This window comes from Melopsittacus undulatus, chromosome 5, assembly GCF_012275295.1.
Source record: "Melopsittacus undulatus isolate bMelUnd1 chromosome 5, bMelUnd1.mat.Z, whole genome shotgun sequence".
NCBI classification, from domain to species: Eukaryota; Metazoa; Chordata; class Aves; order Psittaciformes; family Psittaculidae; genus Melopsittacus; species Melopsittacus undulatus.
This window is the reverse complement of record NC_047531.1, coordinates 61,147,160-61,166,268: the sequence shown is the minus strand read 5'-3', so window position 1 is coordinate 61,166,268 and position 19,109 is coordinate 61,147,160. Positions and strand designations below refer to the sequence as shown.

General features: G+C 41.9%; 1 protein-coding gene across 3 annotated transcripts in view; it reads left to right on the top strand.

Annotated features, from left to right (window-relative positions):
* The first annotated feature begins 10,645 nt into the window (after positions 1-10,645).
* Positions 10,646-19,109, top strand: part of CRADD (CASP2 and RIPK1 domain containing adaptor with death domain) — an 86,783-nt gene continuing 78,319 nt past the window's right edge. Inside the window, exons 1-2 of one of the 3 annotated variants that reach the window (XR_004549613.1) lie at positions 10,646-10,870; positions 14,671-14,976. Coding sequence is in view for 2 of the 3 variants with exons in the window: in XM_034062804.1 (XP_033918695.1) it covers positions 14,679-14,976 (298 nt within the window). In the remaining variant the exon portion in view is untranslated. Of the gene's footprint in view, positions 10,871-14,232; positions 14,287-14,670; positions 14,977-19,109 lie in introns of those variants that run through there. The other 2 variants (XM_034062804.1, XM_031043723.2) reach the window with 2 other exon arrangements.

Genomic DNA, 19,109 nt, shown 5'->3' with positions numbered 1-19,109 from the left:
CACAACAATCTCCCAATCTTTGTATGTATGGATTTGCTACTGTTTTTCAGGAAAGAGTGATCTTAGGAACCTGTATAATTTCCCAGGTAATACTCAGATAAATGCATATGTATCAGTGAGGAAGAGTATCCCTGCTTTGCCTTTATGGTGCTGCTCAAAGGAATAGCTGGATTAGGTTGAGGTTAGTGGTTTAGAGGCTGCCTGCTGAATTCCTGCATTAGCATAGGACATTGTCTTTTCTGTTACAGCAGTCCTTCAAATTGGAAGAAGGGTGTGAAACCCTCAGTACTTGTTCCTTAGCTTAAATGTTTAAGAGAAAAAACACCCTAGATGAGAGTAATAGGGGAGCAGTAAAGAAAGAAGCAAGGGCATCAGAGAGAAACAAGGGCATCATCCTCAGTCAACTTTAACTCTTTCCCTAGCTTACTTTTTAATTAAAGCAAATAGGCCTGTGTTTGAACAAGGAGGATTGTCAAGACTTGCTGTAATGTAGCCCTGCCCAGGCCAAAACAGAAACAATATGAAATAGTTGTCTTGTTTTCTTCATGCCTTATCCATTCTGTAGTACTGTCACTATGCTCTGTCCTTTCTCTGGAGCACCAACCGGCTTATTTTGTTGCATCTAAACTCCCAGTGTTACACGCTTAGCTTTGTTGTTAGTATGCTGGCAGAAATGAGTAGGACAGTCATTAAGATAAGGAAGACACTGAGAACCTGAGCCAGAAAGGGATGGTTCCTTGGTAGGGCAAATGGTTGGTGTGCTGTTCTCCCTATGGAAGAGGTGGGTTTTCTTTCTCCATGTCTTCAATTCTCTCTCCCCATTTTTAATGTAGGATTTAGTATAGAAATGGAGCAAGTTTTCTTGTGAAAAACAGAAAAAAAGCTTTTGTTATGTAAAATTTTTCCCCATGCCTTGCCAAAGTGTAGTGGATTGTTGGAAGTTTTTCACATCACATGACGACCACCCTCTGATTCCCATCTCAGAAGAGCTCTTGTATTCCAGGTATGCATCATAATCACACAGTTTTTCTGTGCTTGTCATCCATCTTGCTGGGATCTGCGACCCTGAAGCTGAGGAGGTTTTCCTGTGAGCAGTGCCTGTTAAAGAACCATATTTCTGGAAATGCTTTCATTCTGATGAATCTGTTCTCTTATAGTTGTTGTCTAGCTCTACCTTGAGATGAGATAGCTGCAGCAGGGAGTAACTTCTATCACAGTAAGAAATGCTCTAATCTGTTATATTAACTTTCTTCTGGGGGCATTTTTAGCCAAGGTGGTCCTTAGCTGTGATATGCTTGGGGTCTCAGTGGTGAACACATTATACTAAGGTCCTTGAAAATGAGTTCACTCCAGTCTAGCTCCTGGCCTGCAGGTTTGAAATCATGAACACCAATGTTGGAACCAGCAGACTGAGGGGATAAGAGTTTTGGGGTGCAGTGAGCCAGTTGTGTTGTACATACAGGAAATGATTTTTGGCTCATTGCTGACAGCCTACTGTAAGCAGTGGCAGGCCAGGTGTTCCCCACAGCAGAGCCAAGCTTTGAGGAATGATGTGGGGCAGATGCAGAGCAGCTTGCTGGGCTTTTTGTCAGCAGCTCTCCAAAGCACAAGAGCAAATGGCAGGCTGAAGACACGGAGTGCTAGTAAAGCGAAAAGTGGCAATTCTTGTTAACAATCCAGAGTAGTTACTGTGATGTGGAATCAAATCACCAAACGCTGAGCATACTGACTTACACTTCGTATTGTTTGTGTTGGTTACTGTGAGGAAAAATAGGGGCTGTAGCCAGGGTGTGCTCGAAGCACTGAACAATATTTTGAACAGACTGGAGGGGGAACTAGTCCTCTTTGTATGAAAGCACAGTTCTTGTCCTCACTAGATGCCAGCCATAGGGTTGATGCATTGCACTAGTAAAACTAAACCACGCCATAGCTTGCTGAAAGCTCGGCTTCATACTAGCACAGCACAGAGGAATGACTTGTTCTGGTACAAAAAAAATCCAAGGATAACACATGATTAGATTACAGTGGTGCAAAAATCTTGCATGTAGACCTCATGAATTTCCAGGCACTATCATGTTGTCCAAACATTTTAAAAAGAGTTTAAAAAGAGTTCCAGTGCTTTCTGGGGTTTTGGGTTTTTTCTTTCTTTTTTTTTTTTCACTTTATGGATATGGCTTGTTTGCAGCAGTAGCTTTTAAATTACTGCCCCTTTGGATTCCAAAAATTACTTCTAACTGATACATGTCATCTTGAATTGCTAGTACAGAGTGTTCAGTGAAGCCAGTTTCACAGGTTCAATGCCTGTGAGTCAACCCAATATCATGATAAGGACTCTAATCCTAAATTGTTTTGTGTTTTTTTGTTTTGTTTTTTGTTTTTTACCCCATGTATTGGTTTGTTTTTTTCATTTTTGAGTCTTGAGGTTTCAGATTTTCCAGTTTATTCCTGGAATGCTAGTTGCTGAATAATGAAAAGACAACTGAGAGCCCCACAATCCTAAAAGGTGATGCTTAAAAAATAATCATAAAAATGCAATTGTGAGATGAATGATAAAAATGGAATTGGTGACTGTATTTAATTTAGCACTGAGCCCAGCAGAAGCTTGAACTATGACTCTGTTTCAGTTGTATGGGCATTTTCCTGCTGCCTTTTCTGTCACCAGAGACAGAAAAGGGTTCAAGTGCAAGATAGGTGGATAGACTGGGAATGTAACCAAGCAGCTGCTCCCAGTGCTTCAGAAGCAGTTTTGTTTTAATCTCATGTCATTAATATTTTCCTAATTGTATTTTATGTAACCACATTCTATATCAACAATATATAATTATTAGGAAGAAAGAAAAATGGTTCACTAGAATATGGGGGCAGAGGCGTTTTTATTTTTAAAAAATACAAACATAATTTATATTATGTACATTCTGAATGTGCTCCTCACTGAAAACTGTGGAGCTTTAGAATCTGAGACTCTTCAAGCAAACAATCTACATACAATAGGAAGGACAGGGCTCTGTAGTTGCATGAATTCCTGTACCATGTTTTAGCAAAGTGTTCCTGGAGGTAAACCACCTTGTTGACGATCGTGGGAAAACTTTATTTACTCACATGTTCTATCAAGAGCTTCTTCTTGTATTCCTGATAAAATTTGTATGGATTTTTCCTTTGTCTATAGCCTTAAGATCTAGCAGAAAGTAAGTTGAGTGGTGTCAGGGCTGGTTCTTCTTAAGCCAAAACACATGATGGAAATGGGAAGAGATACTTCTAGATGTGGGTGTCATGTCTAATAAGAATTAAAAAAACAGTAAAATAAAATTTCTGCTGACTTTGCTGTCATTAAAATAAATCTAAGTATCATAATGACTCCTAGAGGAAATGATGGCTTGAGGGATTTTAGAAGTTGTGTTACCAATTCTCAATAGGAAACTTTTCTCTGGAAAGGACATAAAAAAAGAAAAACAAACAACAAAAAACTATAGAATCGAAAGAAAATTTTAGTACATAAACCCTAAAATTTCCAAATAGAATAACTAGAAATTACTTGGAATGTCTGAGCTGGTTGGTGCTGTATACACAAAGGAAATGGGGATGACAAGCTACTTTGGTATCTCAGTCCAGCTCCTGAAAACCACTTCTTTATTAGCATTCACTTCAGCAGGTCTCAGTATTTTGCTAAGCCTTTAGCATGACTGAAAATGTCTGGAAACAACATTCCACCAGCATGTAACTTCAGTCACCAACGTCTGAGCACAACAACATGGTGGTTTACCACTGCATTGCCAAGAGTGGGTAATTTCTACACGGGGCTGAAGATCGGTCACAGAAACTGGGAGGCAGAGTTAGTACTGCCAGGGGCTGCAGAGGCATCACTGCTGACCATTACTGGTCCTCACCTGCTTAGACAGATGTCATGCCACAAGCTAGGTAAAACACAGCTGCCAGGAAACCAGATAAGAAGTTACTCTGATTGCTGAGCAGGGAATTACCTGTCTGGCTTTCGGTGTCTGAGAAGGGACTGAAGGGAAAGGTCAGCACTTCCTGTGAGATGGCACTTCTCACAAGGTGTGTCAAATAACTAACCATCAGGACTAGTACAGTGCTGAAAGGTGTATTAGTAGAGCTAAGGTAATGCCTTTAGGTCCAGGAGAGTAGCTAATGTCAGCACAGTTTAAACTACATTTAAACAAAGTCTGGCTAGATAAGTGAATTTCAGGAACTAAAAAATAAGTGTCTAGCAAAACCAATCTGTCCTGGTCCTAAGGTTGCCAAGGGGAGGAGTGCTCAAAAACTTGTTTATTGATCAGGTTATCTACAGGGCTTTGAAGTAGCCATTGTCTCTAAGAAAATCCAGGGAAATATGAAAACATAGCACCATAATGATGGTGTTTAGGCTCCCTGATAAATTGTCGATTTTATTCAACTTAAATCCCTTTTTAAAAAAGGATTGCACCTGTGTTTTGGTTTGTTTTCTTCCAGAATTGGAGCCAGGAACTGAAACACTAAAATACTATCATCACTTTCTATGGTATAAAGGAGGAATAAAATGGAGGAGCAAAAGCTGTTTATACTAGCATAATGAATAAGCTGGCATTTAGCAGGAGAAAGTTCAAACAGATAATACCCTGGGAAAGTTCAGTGCTGAATGCTGCAAAGAACAAAATTTGAAAACAAACTCCAAAAATTCCATGTTCCTGCCTTAATTTTTCTTTCACTGGCAAGCAGAGTTTACGTAAGTAAATCCTTTTGTTTTCAGTCAAATTGTTCCATAACTGATGTTTCATAGCTGAGGACTGCAATTTTGTGCAAAGTCAGTTAACAAATAGTAAATGCAGAGGTACGTAAAATGTGGAAACAGATTCAAAGCCCCAAATTCTTCTTTTGACTTTATTGAGATTATTTGGATCAGGGTTGATAGCAAGCATTATATAAGAAACAGTTGTAAGACAGTTGAAGGCTGTAAAATCCCTTTTCAAAATGCTTTGTTACCATGTAATTGTACCTCTTTCAGGTTGCAGTCCTGTTCTGCTGAGCCTCTGTGCCCACACCCAGTTTGTCTCAGGGGGCATCTCCAAATCTGAGGGATTGTGCTGGACACCTGTATGACATGTCACACACTGGCTTTTTTCTTACCTAGTGTGCAGCTTGACACAGTCTGGAGGGCAGAGTAAGTTGTGCATCAGCTTACCATTTATGGGGTTTTCAGCTGTTTCATTTTCCTTTAGGAAGAGAAATACTAAACAAGATTGAGCCTATATCAGCTGCAATTTACTCATCTGTAAAATGGACTTGACATTTTGTAACTTAGTGTGGGGTGAAAAGTCACTCATATTTCAATTGACGTTGACAGGAATTTTAGCTGCAGTGATTGAGTACTTCTGACTGGCTGGCATTGCTAGAAAGTTAGGAAAGTGAGATTCTTGTCTGACTAGCTGGCAGTGAAAGTGGCACCGCAGCTCCTGTGTGAGCTGAAGTGCTTCAGCTTTGTGTTGTGTGCAAGGTAAATTGCATGTGAGAACATAACTGTTTTCTGGCACAATTCATGTGTTTAATTCCCTTGGTGGAGGATGCAGTGCATACTGCAGCCTGCTGAACCAGCCCACTATAACCATCCATGGGGGCAGGTTTCATTTTGAAAGGGAACAAAATACAGTAAGTGAATTTTTAATTGAAGGTGAGTTCTTTTTGTTTAAAACCAGGATGTATGGAAAAAGTATAAGCAGTGGCAAATCTCTTGCTAGGCTACCTGCCTAAACTTTCCATGAGCCATTATCAGCTCCTGAAATGCTTCACCTGAAAGTAAGAACCTTTGAAAATATAAGTACTGTATATATAACTTATATATATACATACATATACATATGTATATAACTTGTCAAGTTCAAAGCCTGAGAAAGAAACAGAAGATTACAAAAAGCAACAGTTACTCTCCTAAATAAAACCAACCTTCCAGTCTTTTAACTAAAATGCTAGACAACCATTTAATGTGCTGGGATTTGCAAACAAAATAATTTGGTTTTGTGAAAAGGTTTCAACCTTGAATCTTCAATTCCGTTTACTTACTTGTCAATGTTTTATTTTGAGGCTAATCTGTGAATTTTCTTTGTTCTCAAATTTAAAATGGTTGTTTTACATATAAAAAAACAGTTTCATAAGTCTGGAATAAATACATAGAGGCTTGCAGTATTTCATCTGTCTCCTCAAAGCATCTTTAAATTAAACTTCAAGAGCAACTACGTTAGTTCATGTATTTAGTGAAAATGGACTAAAAATTCTGAGAAATACTGAGTCACATTTTGTAAATATTAATTGCAGGGGGGTTATTGCAATTCATTGCAGAGATTCTTTTTGCTTTTTTTCTGGACTGAATACAGAAGTTTCACGTTTGATGCCTGCTCTTTGTCATGTAACTATTCTGCATTCAACTTTTGGCTACAGATTATTTGCATCAAAGTAAACAGCATTAAGACTTAATTCACTGCAGCACTGCTAATAAACACTTGTTTTTATTGCTGAAACAAATGTAAATGTATTGACGCTAAACAGTCACTTCACACTCCATAGTTTAAGATCTTTTGAAACTCTTTGTGATGTATTTTACCTCCATGCTGGGCATGCCTTTTAATAAAATCATACTTCTAAAGAACTTAATGATGTGTCACCTACATTTTATATTCATTGCTCTCTTCAAACCCCACTTAATTTAAAGCCTTTATTATTTATGTGAATAGAAAGTTACAAAGTATCAGAACAACCTAGGAGGCAGCCCAGGGGCTACTCCCCTTCAATGATTCACTTAAGTTCTGCCTGCCACCTTTTCCCAGGAGTGATAAGGAATCCCTGTTGGAGTTGCAAATGCCACCTGAAGAGTGCCAGACACTCTCATCCTGCAGCCCAGCACCCCTGAACCCTGCCAGCACCCAGAGCAGCATGCCAAAGCTTGGTTTACAGGTCGGGCAACCTTTCAATACCAAAGCCTTCCTTTCTTGGCATCCACCTGTTTTTCAGAGGCTAGCACAGAAATCTAGGTGTTGGCATTAGGGAGGCCAAAGGGGTGTGCAGCAGGGACCTGGGTGAGGAGGAAGAGGGCAGGGAGGAAGGGATGATCGCTTGAGATAGCAGTGGATAGCAATGGCTTGCAAGACCCTTATACAGTCTTCAGGCCACCACTTGGGCCAGCCTGACTTGTATTTTAAAGTGTTTTTGAAGCGCATCACATTCAGAAAAGTTTTCTGTGCTTCTTTTTCTAAAAATGACAGGCAACCATATAATGAGTTTTGGGGTTTTGTTTTTTTTTCCATCTTCATTTCAGAGGTTTTGTGAGAGATTTAACCAATTAGATGTGTTTTTAATAAACAAATCTAGAGGCTCATATTTCTTTTCTTTTGTCCTTAAAGTTGGAATGCTGTCCTACAGACAATTGAAAACAGCATAGTCCTAATAGATTAAATCTGCTTGCACTAGTTTTAAAAACACATTTTGGCTCTTGTTATCAGCAGAAACAAATTATAGTCTGTAGAAAACAAAGAAAATATGTACATGCTAGGATACAGTTTGACTCTAATTAGCATTAAAGACCTCTCAAACGTTTTGGGGTTTTGGTTGGGTTTTATTTTAATCTTATTATACCTGTACAGAGTGTCTAAAAAGATCTGGGACTTTTAAGTGAGCTTTATAACTGTATTTTAAATTTTAAAATCTGGTGCTCTGACCTGGAATAACCCACATGTAAAGAGAAGAGCTTTGTCAGAAGAGATGCTGCTTCACTTGGTTCCCACAGATCTGGACTTGCTACCCTGAATTCAGTGGTCCTCAAAAGTGTGGCCTGGAGACCATCGGTGTGCTTCCCCAGTCCGTAGAACCAGAGAGAGCAAGGTTTTAAGTCTAAAAAAGTCTGATGGTACTGATGTGTGGGACTGACTCCCCGCGGAGCTGAGCTGAACCCAAACTTACTCAATTACACATGTCTGTCCCTAAACCTAGAATAGAACTGAACCATCCTTCTGAAATCTTGCTGAACTCAGACCAGAACTGGAAGAACTTTAGCTAGGGCTGAACCCAAACAGAACCACAATAAAAGGTTTAAGGGCTTCTCTCCTTGGACTTCAAGTATTACCTGTGTGCATCCTTATCCTGTAAGTGCAGAGTACCACCAGCACCTGGGGTGTTCAGCTGAACATGAATCCAAAACATCAGTAACACATTCAGTTTCCACTAGGGAATTTGCAGCACTAGGTATAAAACAGTGGAAGGAAACACATTCTCCCTTTATTCAGACTTGGACCTCTGCTGTCACCCACCCTCTGCCTTACCAGGCTTATCAGTTCCCTTACACTGCTTTCCTTCTTTTATTTAGACTGTAAGCAAAGACGTGACCAAACACAGGCTGCAATACTGTTGGCATTTACACCAGTGGGAACCGGAGCTGCTCTGTCCATATCCATACATTTTGCTAACTTTCTAAGATATTCTTGGACAGTATAAAATAAATAAACCTAGTTGCTTCACCTGGCAAAAAATGTGATGTAACTGCTTGTCTTCATTTTCTATTTTAAAATGTAGGCACATCATCTGCAATTAAATGCAGCTGTCGGGATTACAATGATGTGATATTTTTAAGTCTCCAAGTCTAGCCGTTCCAATTCCAGATATAATGCAGTTGCTTAGATTGTGACTGAAAAAGAAAAAAGGAAAAAAAGCTGGCAATCAGCAACAGAGGAAGCACAGAAAGGAAACTCCCCGCAGCTGTGCAGCACTGCGCTGAGGAACGATCAGTAAGAAGGTCTCTGGTGCTCTCTGCTCCCTGGTGCCTGTTAGCATTGTTTACAAATGTACTTTCTCACAAATGGTACTACAAAACTATCCACTACATGACAGTGTAAAACCGCCTCAACTGTGCTTTGGCTGCTCCAACAGCAGCATACTTCATGTCTTACGATCATGAGTTACTTGTGTGGTTTCCAGTGCCGTCAAGGTCATAGTAAAGATGCTAATGCATCGACCTGAAAAAACCCATAGGAGTATTTAATTTTATGTCTGTGTTCCTAGAAGGCTAACGTGTATGCCTGAGGAAAAAATCAACATTTGCCTCGGTTTAACAGATGTATTGTAATATTATTTATCAATTATTCAAAAGCAATTTAAACCTTTTGTATCAAATTTATTGCCTGGAAATAATCCTAGATAAAGCATTATGTTGATTAAATAAAAATATTGATTTAAAATTGCCAAATAAGTAACATTTCTGCAGAAGCTGGCCACATATTGAATGTTTTTGGGGTGGGGTTTTTTTTGACATTTCTTAAATCCAGCGAGAAAACTTTGCTCTTAAGACTGCACTGTTCCATTCTGCACTCACATAAATTCTCCACTCTGCTGTCAGCCACAGGAAAATAAAAGGAAAACGATCTAAGCTCCCTCAGTATGACTAAGTGTGTGTCTTCATGCAAAATCTGTAGATAAACACCATATTAAGCATATGCAGTATGTGAGCTGTCTCAGCAATACTTTCAGTTAACATTTTTCCATGACAAGTATTTCCTGTGTACGGTATCTAGGGAAGGCATGTAAAGGTTTCCATAGCTAACCCCCAAATACCCTTAAATCTTCCCAAATCTGTACCATCAGTCTGAAGTGACTGTACAAATGAGATTCACACGGTGGCAACATTTCTAGCAGCAGCTGCAGCAACCACCTTTCCGGCTTTTCCAGAGGGGAGGCACTCGCCAGCGAAGCAGACCGCGGCTGGCTCACTGGTGCTGCCTGCAGCTACCAAGTAGTGTGTTCCATCACTGCAGGACCTTGGTATTTGTTTTTCCCTCTTATTGTTACCGCGATCCGGACAGGAAAGGAAAGGGCTCACACTGCTCAAGCCCGCGAGCCACCCGATGCCTATGTGAGGATCGAGAAAGGTTCTTCAATGATATGATAGGAAATGACTCCACCTTATTGTTACAGATCGATGAATCACAGCTTTCGCTCATCTACAGTACTTTCGTTTCAAATATTCATATAAAAGGATGTGAAAAAGATGTTTTTGTATTTGATAGTAGATGGATTAATCTATGAGAACGTGCACTCATGCCCACAGCACTGCGATAGGCACAGGCTGGATCTTACTGCACAGTTTTCATAGGTGAAAGTTTCTTCATTTTTAGGCTGTTCAGATTATAGTAATGGAGCTAAATATATACAGCATTCGATATAACATTGCTGTGTGTGTGATATGGTGGTACCAGCACCTGCATGAAGTCTCGTTTAGCACATGCATGCAGTTAGGAAGCGACGTCCCTCTCGACTAATAAAATCAGCAGTGTCTAATGTCACGAAAACTCAGGGGTTTAGTAATTTCTAATTTAAGATACACTCGCTAAACAAACAACACGCCCCAACCACCCACCCAGATGCTGAGCCTACAGCAGCTCCTCCAAACCCCTGCAGTGGAGCCCCCTTGGCGGAGACAGACAGACAGACAGACACACACACACACACCGGTGACAGCAGCAACTCGCGGAAGGAACCCGCTCCTCCCGCACTCGGGCTCATGTCCGCTCCCCTCGTCCGACCGGAGCTCCCATCGCACCCCCAAACCCTAACGCGCAGGCCTCCCGCCCGAGGCCCACCTTCCCGGCCGGGAGGAGGGGAACGACGCGGCCGCGCGTCCCTGCCCCGCTGCCCACAGCTGACATGGCGGCCGCTCCCCCCCCCACTTCCCCGCCCCGTCCTCAGCGGGGCCGGCAGTGGCGGCCCTTCCTCGGCCGGCCCGCAGCAGGGCGGCGGCGGCGGCTTCCGGCGAAGCCCTCTTGCCTTCAACAAAGATGGTGCTCCCCGCGCAGGCTTCGCGGGCGCTGGGGTGCCCCGTGTAGCTCCCCACTTCCCTCTTGTAAGTACTGGCCGAGGGTGCTCTCCCCTCACAGCCCTCGCCGCCCCGAACGCTCTTTCTCCCGCCAGCTCCGCGGTGCAGTACTGGTGGTCCCGCTCAGCTCGACCCGGCCCTCCCTATCTCCTGCTGCCTGGGCGCCGCCGAGGGGGCAGCAGAAGTAAAGGCGTCAGGCCGAGTAGTGCCGAGGGGCCGTACGGCGCCGGCCCCAGCACTGTGGGGCCGGGCTTCCGCGGGGCGGGCCGGGGCGGCGGGGGCCGCGGGCTGGCGGGAGCGCCCGCCCCTACTGCAGCCGCTGTGCTCGACGGGAGGGCGGAGGGGAAGCTCGGGGGAGGCTGTGGTGTGGTTGCCTGACGGTGGGGCCGCGGCGGGAGGTTCGGGGAGCAGGGACCGGAAGGTCGGGCAGCTGGGCGCTGGGTGCTGCAGGAACGGCGGCTGCCAGACCTCGGCCACGGTGAAATTGAAAGCAGAACTTGATCTTCTTGGGGGTAGATGTTTAGTCTGTAGCCAAACGCACCCATTGGTTAGGCAGGGGTACCTTAGTCGTGGCAAAGCAGGCGCAAGGGAACGCACTCGCAGTCATGAGCACCCCAGTGCAGTTGTAGTTTGGGCAGATGCCAGTGTTTCTAGCCAAGAACTAAGGGAATGTGCTTTTTAGGATCAGAAGGGGTCTCTTTAGGGTCAAAGCTTTAGAAAGTTTTATCCCTGTTCGTGGACAGATGCTGTGTCAGGTGTGGAAAAATGCATACCTGCCTGTATTGGTGTGGTCATGAGTCAAGGACTCTGCTGGTGCAGCAGGAGGGTGGGGGTGTGTGTGTATTAAGTTTGTCTCTACAATGGAAGATATATATTTTTAGAAGGGCCTGGGTAAGGTTTGAGATATATTTTGGGTAAACAGACACCTCATATTTTTACTTTAGCACCAGCATTACTAGAGAAAATTAAGTTTAGAGCTTACTTTGGCTCCCTAGATATAGACTGTGATTAAAATTAATTTAAATTAATTCTGTGTTGTGCTGACAAAGACTTGAAGAAAGAAAAATCTTTAAAAGTCAGTACACTCCATCCTGGAAATTTACTGGGCCAATGACCTTGGTGTTAAGGGCTTTAAAACCTCAGTTGCGCTCACTCTGCAGTCAGTGAGCCAGAGGCCTGTTTCAGCAGAAATTCGCCCTTCAGATTCCTGGCTTGATAGGTATTTTCTAGTGCCTCGAGGTGCAAACAGAGATGGTTTGAAAGGGCCTTATTTTGAAAAGTGTTGACCTCTTTGGTCATGAAGAAGAGGAGCTCATCATGTGCTATACAGTGACTGGAGAAGTCAGTGGTCCTCATCTGGCACATGGGTGAGGAAGCTCCTGAATGGGGATTCTCTGTGGCCTGTGAGAACATGAAGCACAAGAGCCTCATAGCAGCTGTGACAGTTTACTGTTGGGGTTGAGATAATGCCCTCGGAGCTGCTGCTGGGAGCCTGCTTTGGACTCTGCAAGTGCTTTGGGAGCTCAGGGGCAGTCAGGGAATCCCTGAAAGGAGAAATGGTGGGGACCTGCTGCCTGAATTTTGCTTTAGCTGAATGATTGCTCACAGTAATGTAAATGTAGTATGTTACAGAATCTTCAGCTTCACCTGTCCTAAATGAGCATCCTAACATCAAATAATGATTCTCAGAGGGCTGGAACACCTCTTCTGTGAAGACAGTCTGGGAGAATTGGGATTGTTCAGTCTGCAAAAGGCTCCAGGGAGACCTTATACTAGCCTTCTAGTAGCTAAAGGGGCCTAGAAGAAATCTTTGAGAGGGACTTTTTACAAGGGCATGTAGTGACAGGACATGGGGGAAGGGCTTTAAACTGAAAGAGGGAAGATTTAGATTAGATATTAGGAAGAAGTTCTTCACTATGAGGGTGCTGAGGCACTGGCATAGGGTGCCCAGAGAAGCTGTGGCTGCCCCGTCCCTGGCAGTGTTCAGGGCCAGGCTGGACAGGCCTTGGAGCAGCCTAGCCTAGTGGAAGGTGTCCCTGCCTGTGGTAGGGGGTGTCGGAACTGGATGGTCATTAAGGACCCTTCCAACCCAAACCATTCAAGATTGTATGAAATGGGAAAATACAGTTCTTTTTCTTGCCTGCTCTTTTTTCCATCTCCTTGCTTGCAGCCATCTCATCTCACTCTGTGATGGTGTTTGATGTTTGAGCAGTATTTAGCAAACCAGCATTTTTTAAGGACATGTGCCAGGATAGCTTTTGATTGATTCCCAAGTCACCCCTAGACACATGGTAGGCACCTCAATATTCGCTCTGGTATATGAGAAACTTACTAGGTGCCATCCAGCAATGTTTCAGCACTCAGGGGAAATGTTTTTGTAAAGTGGCTTTATCAGAGGGTTTTCCAGTCCTGCTCTTGTGGTCCTATGCTCTTGCATCCTGTGCAAGATGCCAGTTACATGCCTATATGTTGTGTTGGTTGCCAACTTCAGATTTCAACAACCAGACCAACCAACCAACCTTTGATGGGGTGCTGGGAATCATTCAGCACCTCTGATGATACAAAGGCTTCAGGAGGTGTTTTATAGAAGCTGTGGAAATCTCTGCCTCTCCTTGTATCCTTGAGCTGAATGAAGTGCTGTTTCTGCATGGTCTAGCTGTTCAAACAGCAGCTTTTAGTTTAATAATCAGAAACTCTCTTGGTAATCACACTCAACACCTGCTGCAGTTTTTTGACTTCATTATATAGTCATCTGAAAGTATTTAATTGTATTACTCTGTAATTTTCCTTTTCAAGTGCCATCAGTGGGCCTAGGGTTATATTTGTCATTAAGGACTGGACATCTTGATTCAGTTCATAGGTCTGGCATGGACTCCAGGTATGGTCTTGGGTGAGCTGTTTTTTCTCTCTGGAGCTTGGTTCCTCTTCTATATAGTGGCTATAAAATGCATCTTTTTCAGCTTTTGGCTAGTCAGAGTGTTAGTCAAGAGAAATGGAAGCTGGCAGAAGGCATCGGATTGCTTCTTGTGAACACATTAGAAGGCTAAACACCAGGGAGGGAGAAGAGATACTTAAGCTAAAGAACAGTTTTGGCAAAACAAATGCTTATAAATAGAAGGTGGATAAATTTGAGATGGAAATTTAGAGAAAATTTCTCATCCTCAGATCAGTCGAGTTCCAGAAGAGCCTTCCTGGATGAGTCAGGGGGATGATAAATTTGAGGTGGAAATTTAGAGAAAATTTCTCATCATCAGATCAGTCGAGTTCCAGAACAGGCTTCCTGGATGAGTCAGGGGGAAGAATGACCTGGTACATAAGGGACATTTTTACCTCTCCTGAAATTAAAATACATTGCGTAGGCCAAAGCTACCTGCTGACTGTCTCTGCTGATGATGTCTGGCACTGCTGTAACAGGAATAGCATCAGAGCCACAAGTAACAGAGGTCAGGTGTAACATCTCTCTACCTTTTTTTGGGTCCTTAAGAAAGGACTGGCAAATACTGTAGCTGCCCTTTGTATGGACCTTGACCACTTAGTAAGTGGAGTTATTTGGTATGGTTTTTATTCCAGGAAAGGACTGGTCTTCACAGTGCCAGAAGTTCTCTTCCTGTCTCATACTTCCTAGAAATGGCTGAATTTTAGCTTGTGAGATGGTGAAATCTGAGCAGAAATAAGATGGTGGGGATTATTAATGGTTTTCTCAGGTTGATGATTCTGAGTTTGGCATTCTTTCTAAAAGTTGCCAGGTATTAAACATTACTTCTGGATGTTAAAGGTTGAAGTATTTTCACCTTCATGCATTTCCTTACTCCTTTTCTCTGCTTTAGGTTGCCAGATGGATGCGAGAGACAAGCAGCTTTTGCGCTCCGTGCGCCTGGAGCTCTGCAGAGAGGTGCTGGTGGATGGAGTTGTTATTCAGTATCTCTACCAAGAAGGGATTCTCATGGACAGTCACGTTCAAGAAATAAAAGCCCAAACCACCAGTCAGAGGAAAACTATGATGCTCCTTGATATTCTCCCCACCAGAGGACCCAAGGCTTTTGATGCATTCTTGGATTCTTTGCAGGAGTTCCCATGGGTTAAGGACAAGCTGGTGATGAAGCGTAAAGAAATAACAGTCCAAGATCCTGCAGGTAAGGCCAGAATTATTTTTACTGATAGTTTGAAGCTTGTTCTCAAGATGTAATTTTGAAAGTATTGAATGTACCAGGAACTTCAAGTTATGCGGTGTGTGGATATGGAGAGTGATACTGAGAAAAGGGGACAAACTGCATTTCCTGTAAGTCAGCTAAACACCAGGAAGTATTGCAAAATTTGGGCAATGAGCAAGGTTGAGCTTCAGGAGACCAGGAGATGATAGGAGAGGCTGCCCTGGGAGAGGCTGTGATGTAGGAGGATGCAGACTCCATTACCTCAGAGGGAAGAGACTCGGTAGTTTTGACTAGCTGCAGAACAGACTTTTCACTATCCACACCTGATTATTGCTTGTTTAATGTTTGCTTTATAGTGGCTTGTTTCTGGATTGGTCATGTTATCAGAATTTTTATTTACTTACTTTTATTATGATTTTAATGTTGCATTGATTTAGTACTATATGCTAATTTAGAGTTATTTAATTTATTATATGTAACACGTTTCAAATACTTAGGATCATTACTTCCAAAATTACTAGCCATTGCTTGGTTGTAAAACAAATGTAGGAGCTAACTGATTTGGTAGGTGTTATATAATCAATTTTGTCAAATCTCTGGCTTTCTGACATTTACATGTACTTCTAAAACTAGTTTTCTGGACCTGATGTTTGTTCAGAAGTGATTTCTTTACCAACCTATGCGTGCAGTTGTTGGGCTGTTTTGGAATAAAGACGGATGCTTAAAATGCACATTTCTTGCCCTAGACTCTGGCATCATGTCGTGGCTGCTAACCTCATGTTACCACTGAGATAGCAAAATAGTCCTCACTTGGGAGCAAGATTTCTAAGCAGTCTGAATAGCCTTTCTTCAAGCTTGCCAACTCTTGCTGTTTGAGTTTGGTCATATGCATTTTGATGCACATGATGTATGGTTTTCCAGTGTCAATGTGCCTTGCGTGACACTGAAAGCCTGTGAAGGTGGGTGACTAAGACCCACTGACCATCTCCTGTGTCTCAGGAGCATTTTGTCAAGATCTGCTGGACAGATCTAACATTATCCTACCTTAGGACATTTTTAGTGGGCTATTGTGACATCTTCTCTTCCTGTTGTGTCTCTATGGAGGTAGCTTTATGCTTGCTTGGTAACAGGTAAATAATTTTCAGAGTTTGGGAAATAAATGTCCTGTGCTGCCCATTTTTTTCTGTAATACTGCAAGTTCTCAGCACAATGCAAACTTGTGTGTTCTGGTAAAGACCTTGCAGGCTGTTATGACAAATCCCGTCATGCTAATGCTCTTTATTTGCCTTACAAATCAGGCTGCTCATTTGCTCATTGCTGGTTAAGCTGTTGAATAATCCATACAGTTCTAGAAAAGCAAACACAGCCATGGAGTATTATTTTTTTACTAGAAAAAATGCTTCTGATTTTTGTTCTTTTGATTGTTGTGTGGATTACTTGTTCCTGTTCTTGATTGCTTGTGGCTAGTGTGCTGGATTTATGTCTGTCAGGTTCTCTGGTTTCGAGTGGGCTGACTGTACTTGATAATCCTATTGCCAAATTTTATGTGTAAACTAGAAGAGGCTTCCACATTAGATCAAAGAATACTGTTAAGTTTACTGTGGCAATCCAGAGTGTAAGAACAGGATAAGAGGCAGCTTGCCAAGGATTTTTTTTCTTTTCTATATATTTAGGCGTGTTCTTTAGAAGCCAAAGAGAGCACCATCTGTGCCCTAATATATGCTGAGTGCACCCTGGAATGAATTGGAAGCTACGGCTGCATCATCAGTGCTGATTACATGCAAGGAAATATGGTTTGGAATAAAAAGCCTTGCGTTGCATTCTAAACAACAAACTTGTAAGCTTTTGTCTAGGCAGAATACTTGAGCAAATGCTTGGCCTTAAGCATGGAAAAAGCCATTGGCTCTAAAAAAACTATAAGCATACTTAAAATTAAATATGTTCCTTAGTGCCATGCTAGATAACTTCTGCCCTATTTGAAACAGTTCTTACAAATGGTGATTTGTCAGTTTCAATTTCTTTTCAAGGATCCATTTATATTGAAATAAGCCTGCGCATACACTTTACCTTTTTCTTAGGCCCTAAAACTTTAAAATCAAAGTAGGTTTTATGGTCCCAGATTTTTAAATCTTTTTTTTTCCATTGAATCGTGCATATTTATGGAAATGGCATGCCTGCTGTTCACTTGTTTATGCTAAATTAAAATTCTGTTTACTCAAGCAAAATATCCTCAGTTTTTGCAGGACTAAGGACACTTGGCAAGTTTTTCTGTGAAGGAAGGTTTTATTTTGTAGTCTTCCACTTCTCATTGGCTACACGTAAGACTTTTAAAGTCAGTAAAAGTAGACTATTAGGTTTGCTGTATCTGAATGTGAAAACTGGCACATGCATAGTGATTTTTAAATGCAGACCTTTGGATTATTGTGTGTTTTGTTCAAAGAGATCAGGCTTTCTATCTTTGCTTCAGTTGATATATACAGTTTGTTGTATCCCAGTTAAAAATAAAATAAATCACAACTGTAATTGTTGAGAAGCTTTTAATTTGTTTTCTTCCCCTAGTAAAAAAAAACCAAACAAGCCCAAACCAGAAAAACCCCAAACAACAAACCAACTGGACGAAACAGGGACTTCAGAAAGACAGAAATAAAAACATTTTTGGTGATGTAGTGTAAACAGATCTGATGGACCAAGCAGCTGTGAAATGGAAGACAAAGTCTGAGACATAAACAAGACACTGCCACTGACTCACTGGGAGCCTTTGGGCAAATCCTTCTGAGGAAATGTATTTATTGATTCCTAACTTGTGTAAGGAGTAGCATAGAATGTAACTGTAAATTGGCTCAGGATTCAATCCGGAGTGTGCTGTTTGGCTACATGTAAGTAATTGCACTTTAAAATCTGCGGCATCCTGAGTCTTGTTGCTGAACGTTAGTTGACTTAAAAGAATTTTGTATGCTGCTATCTGCTGTAGTTTCAAGGAACACAGAACACCCTAATCCTGCAGAGCATGAGGAATAGTTTTTCTATGGGAACCAGGAGAGCGACGTGCAGACAGCTGGGGCCACTCGCATCTGTGTAATTGCAGCAAAGAGACCCAAGATTCCTTTCCCTTCCTTATTTACTTTATGCACAAAGTCGTTCGCCTAGGGTCACCTTTCTCTGATCTCATATGGATCTGTCTGATGGCCAGAGCTCTGGGAAAGCCTTTTCTTAAAGCAGGGAAAGCATCATTGTCAAACCCCAAAATTTCAAGAAGAAAATATAAAGCTGTGGCTTTTTGGAGGTAAGTATCTGTGACTTTGATTTTAAGATGATAAATTGTGTTCCTTACTTGTCTAAGAACCCATGATAAAACAGTTCACCCTGTCCATTGCAAGACTTAATCGCTATAAACCTCAACCACAGCATGAGTTCCTGGTTTTGAAGATCAAAACTTCTGCTGTGGTAAGGGTTAACAAAAATAATGTGGGTCTGTTTCATTGGGAAAAGACTATTCTGCTTTTTCTGCCCTAGTTTGGATAACTTTATGCCTTTGTCAGGAACATAAATCTTCAATCTAGTATTATAATTCCTATGAAAAACTGCAGCTGTTGGCAACAGAATTCCGTTCTTTCTAGGAATGGCAAGCAGTTACCCAACATTTTTTGCACTGGATAAAAAAATACAATCTTCCATGGTGTTTCTTGCTCAGAATGTTTTTCTGATCTCTCTCTGCTCAGAAATTCCTCTGCCCAATTATTATATTTCTCTCTGTACTGTATGTTGCTGTAAAATTATTTACTTCTAAAAGTGTTAGTACTGCACTTCTTAGTAGCTTAGATGATTTCTCCATTCCACAGGAAATCACAGCATACTGAGAAAAAGTCTGAGATACAGCATTTGCCAAAGGAGTCCTGCAGCAGCTGTCGCTGTCTGGGAACACTTAGTGAATTTGGGGCATGGAGTTACACAGAATTGTCTTGGAAAAGCTGTTCTCTCCCAACTAAGCAAGGAATATTTTCTAATGCTTGATTTTGCTGCTGTTGTGGTGCCTCATCAGCAGTCTGCATTAGGGTCCTGTTAAACTTCTGTGTTTTTTTATGTGAACAGATTTTGGTATGTTTGGGGTTTTTCCC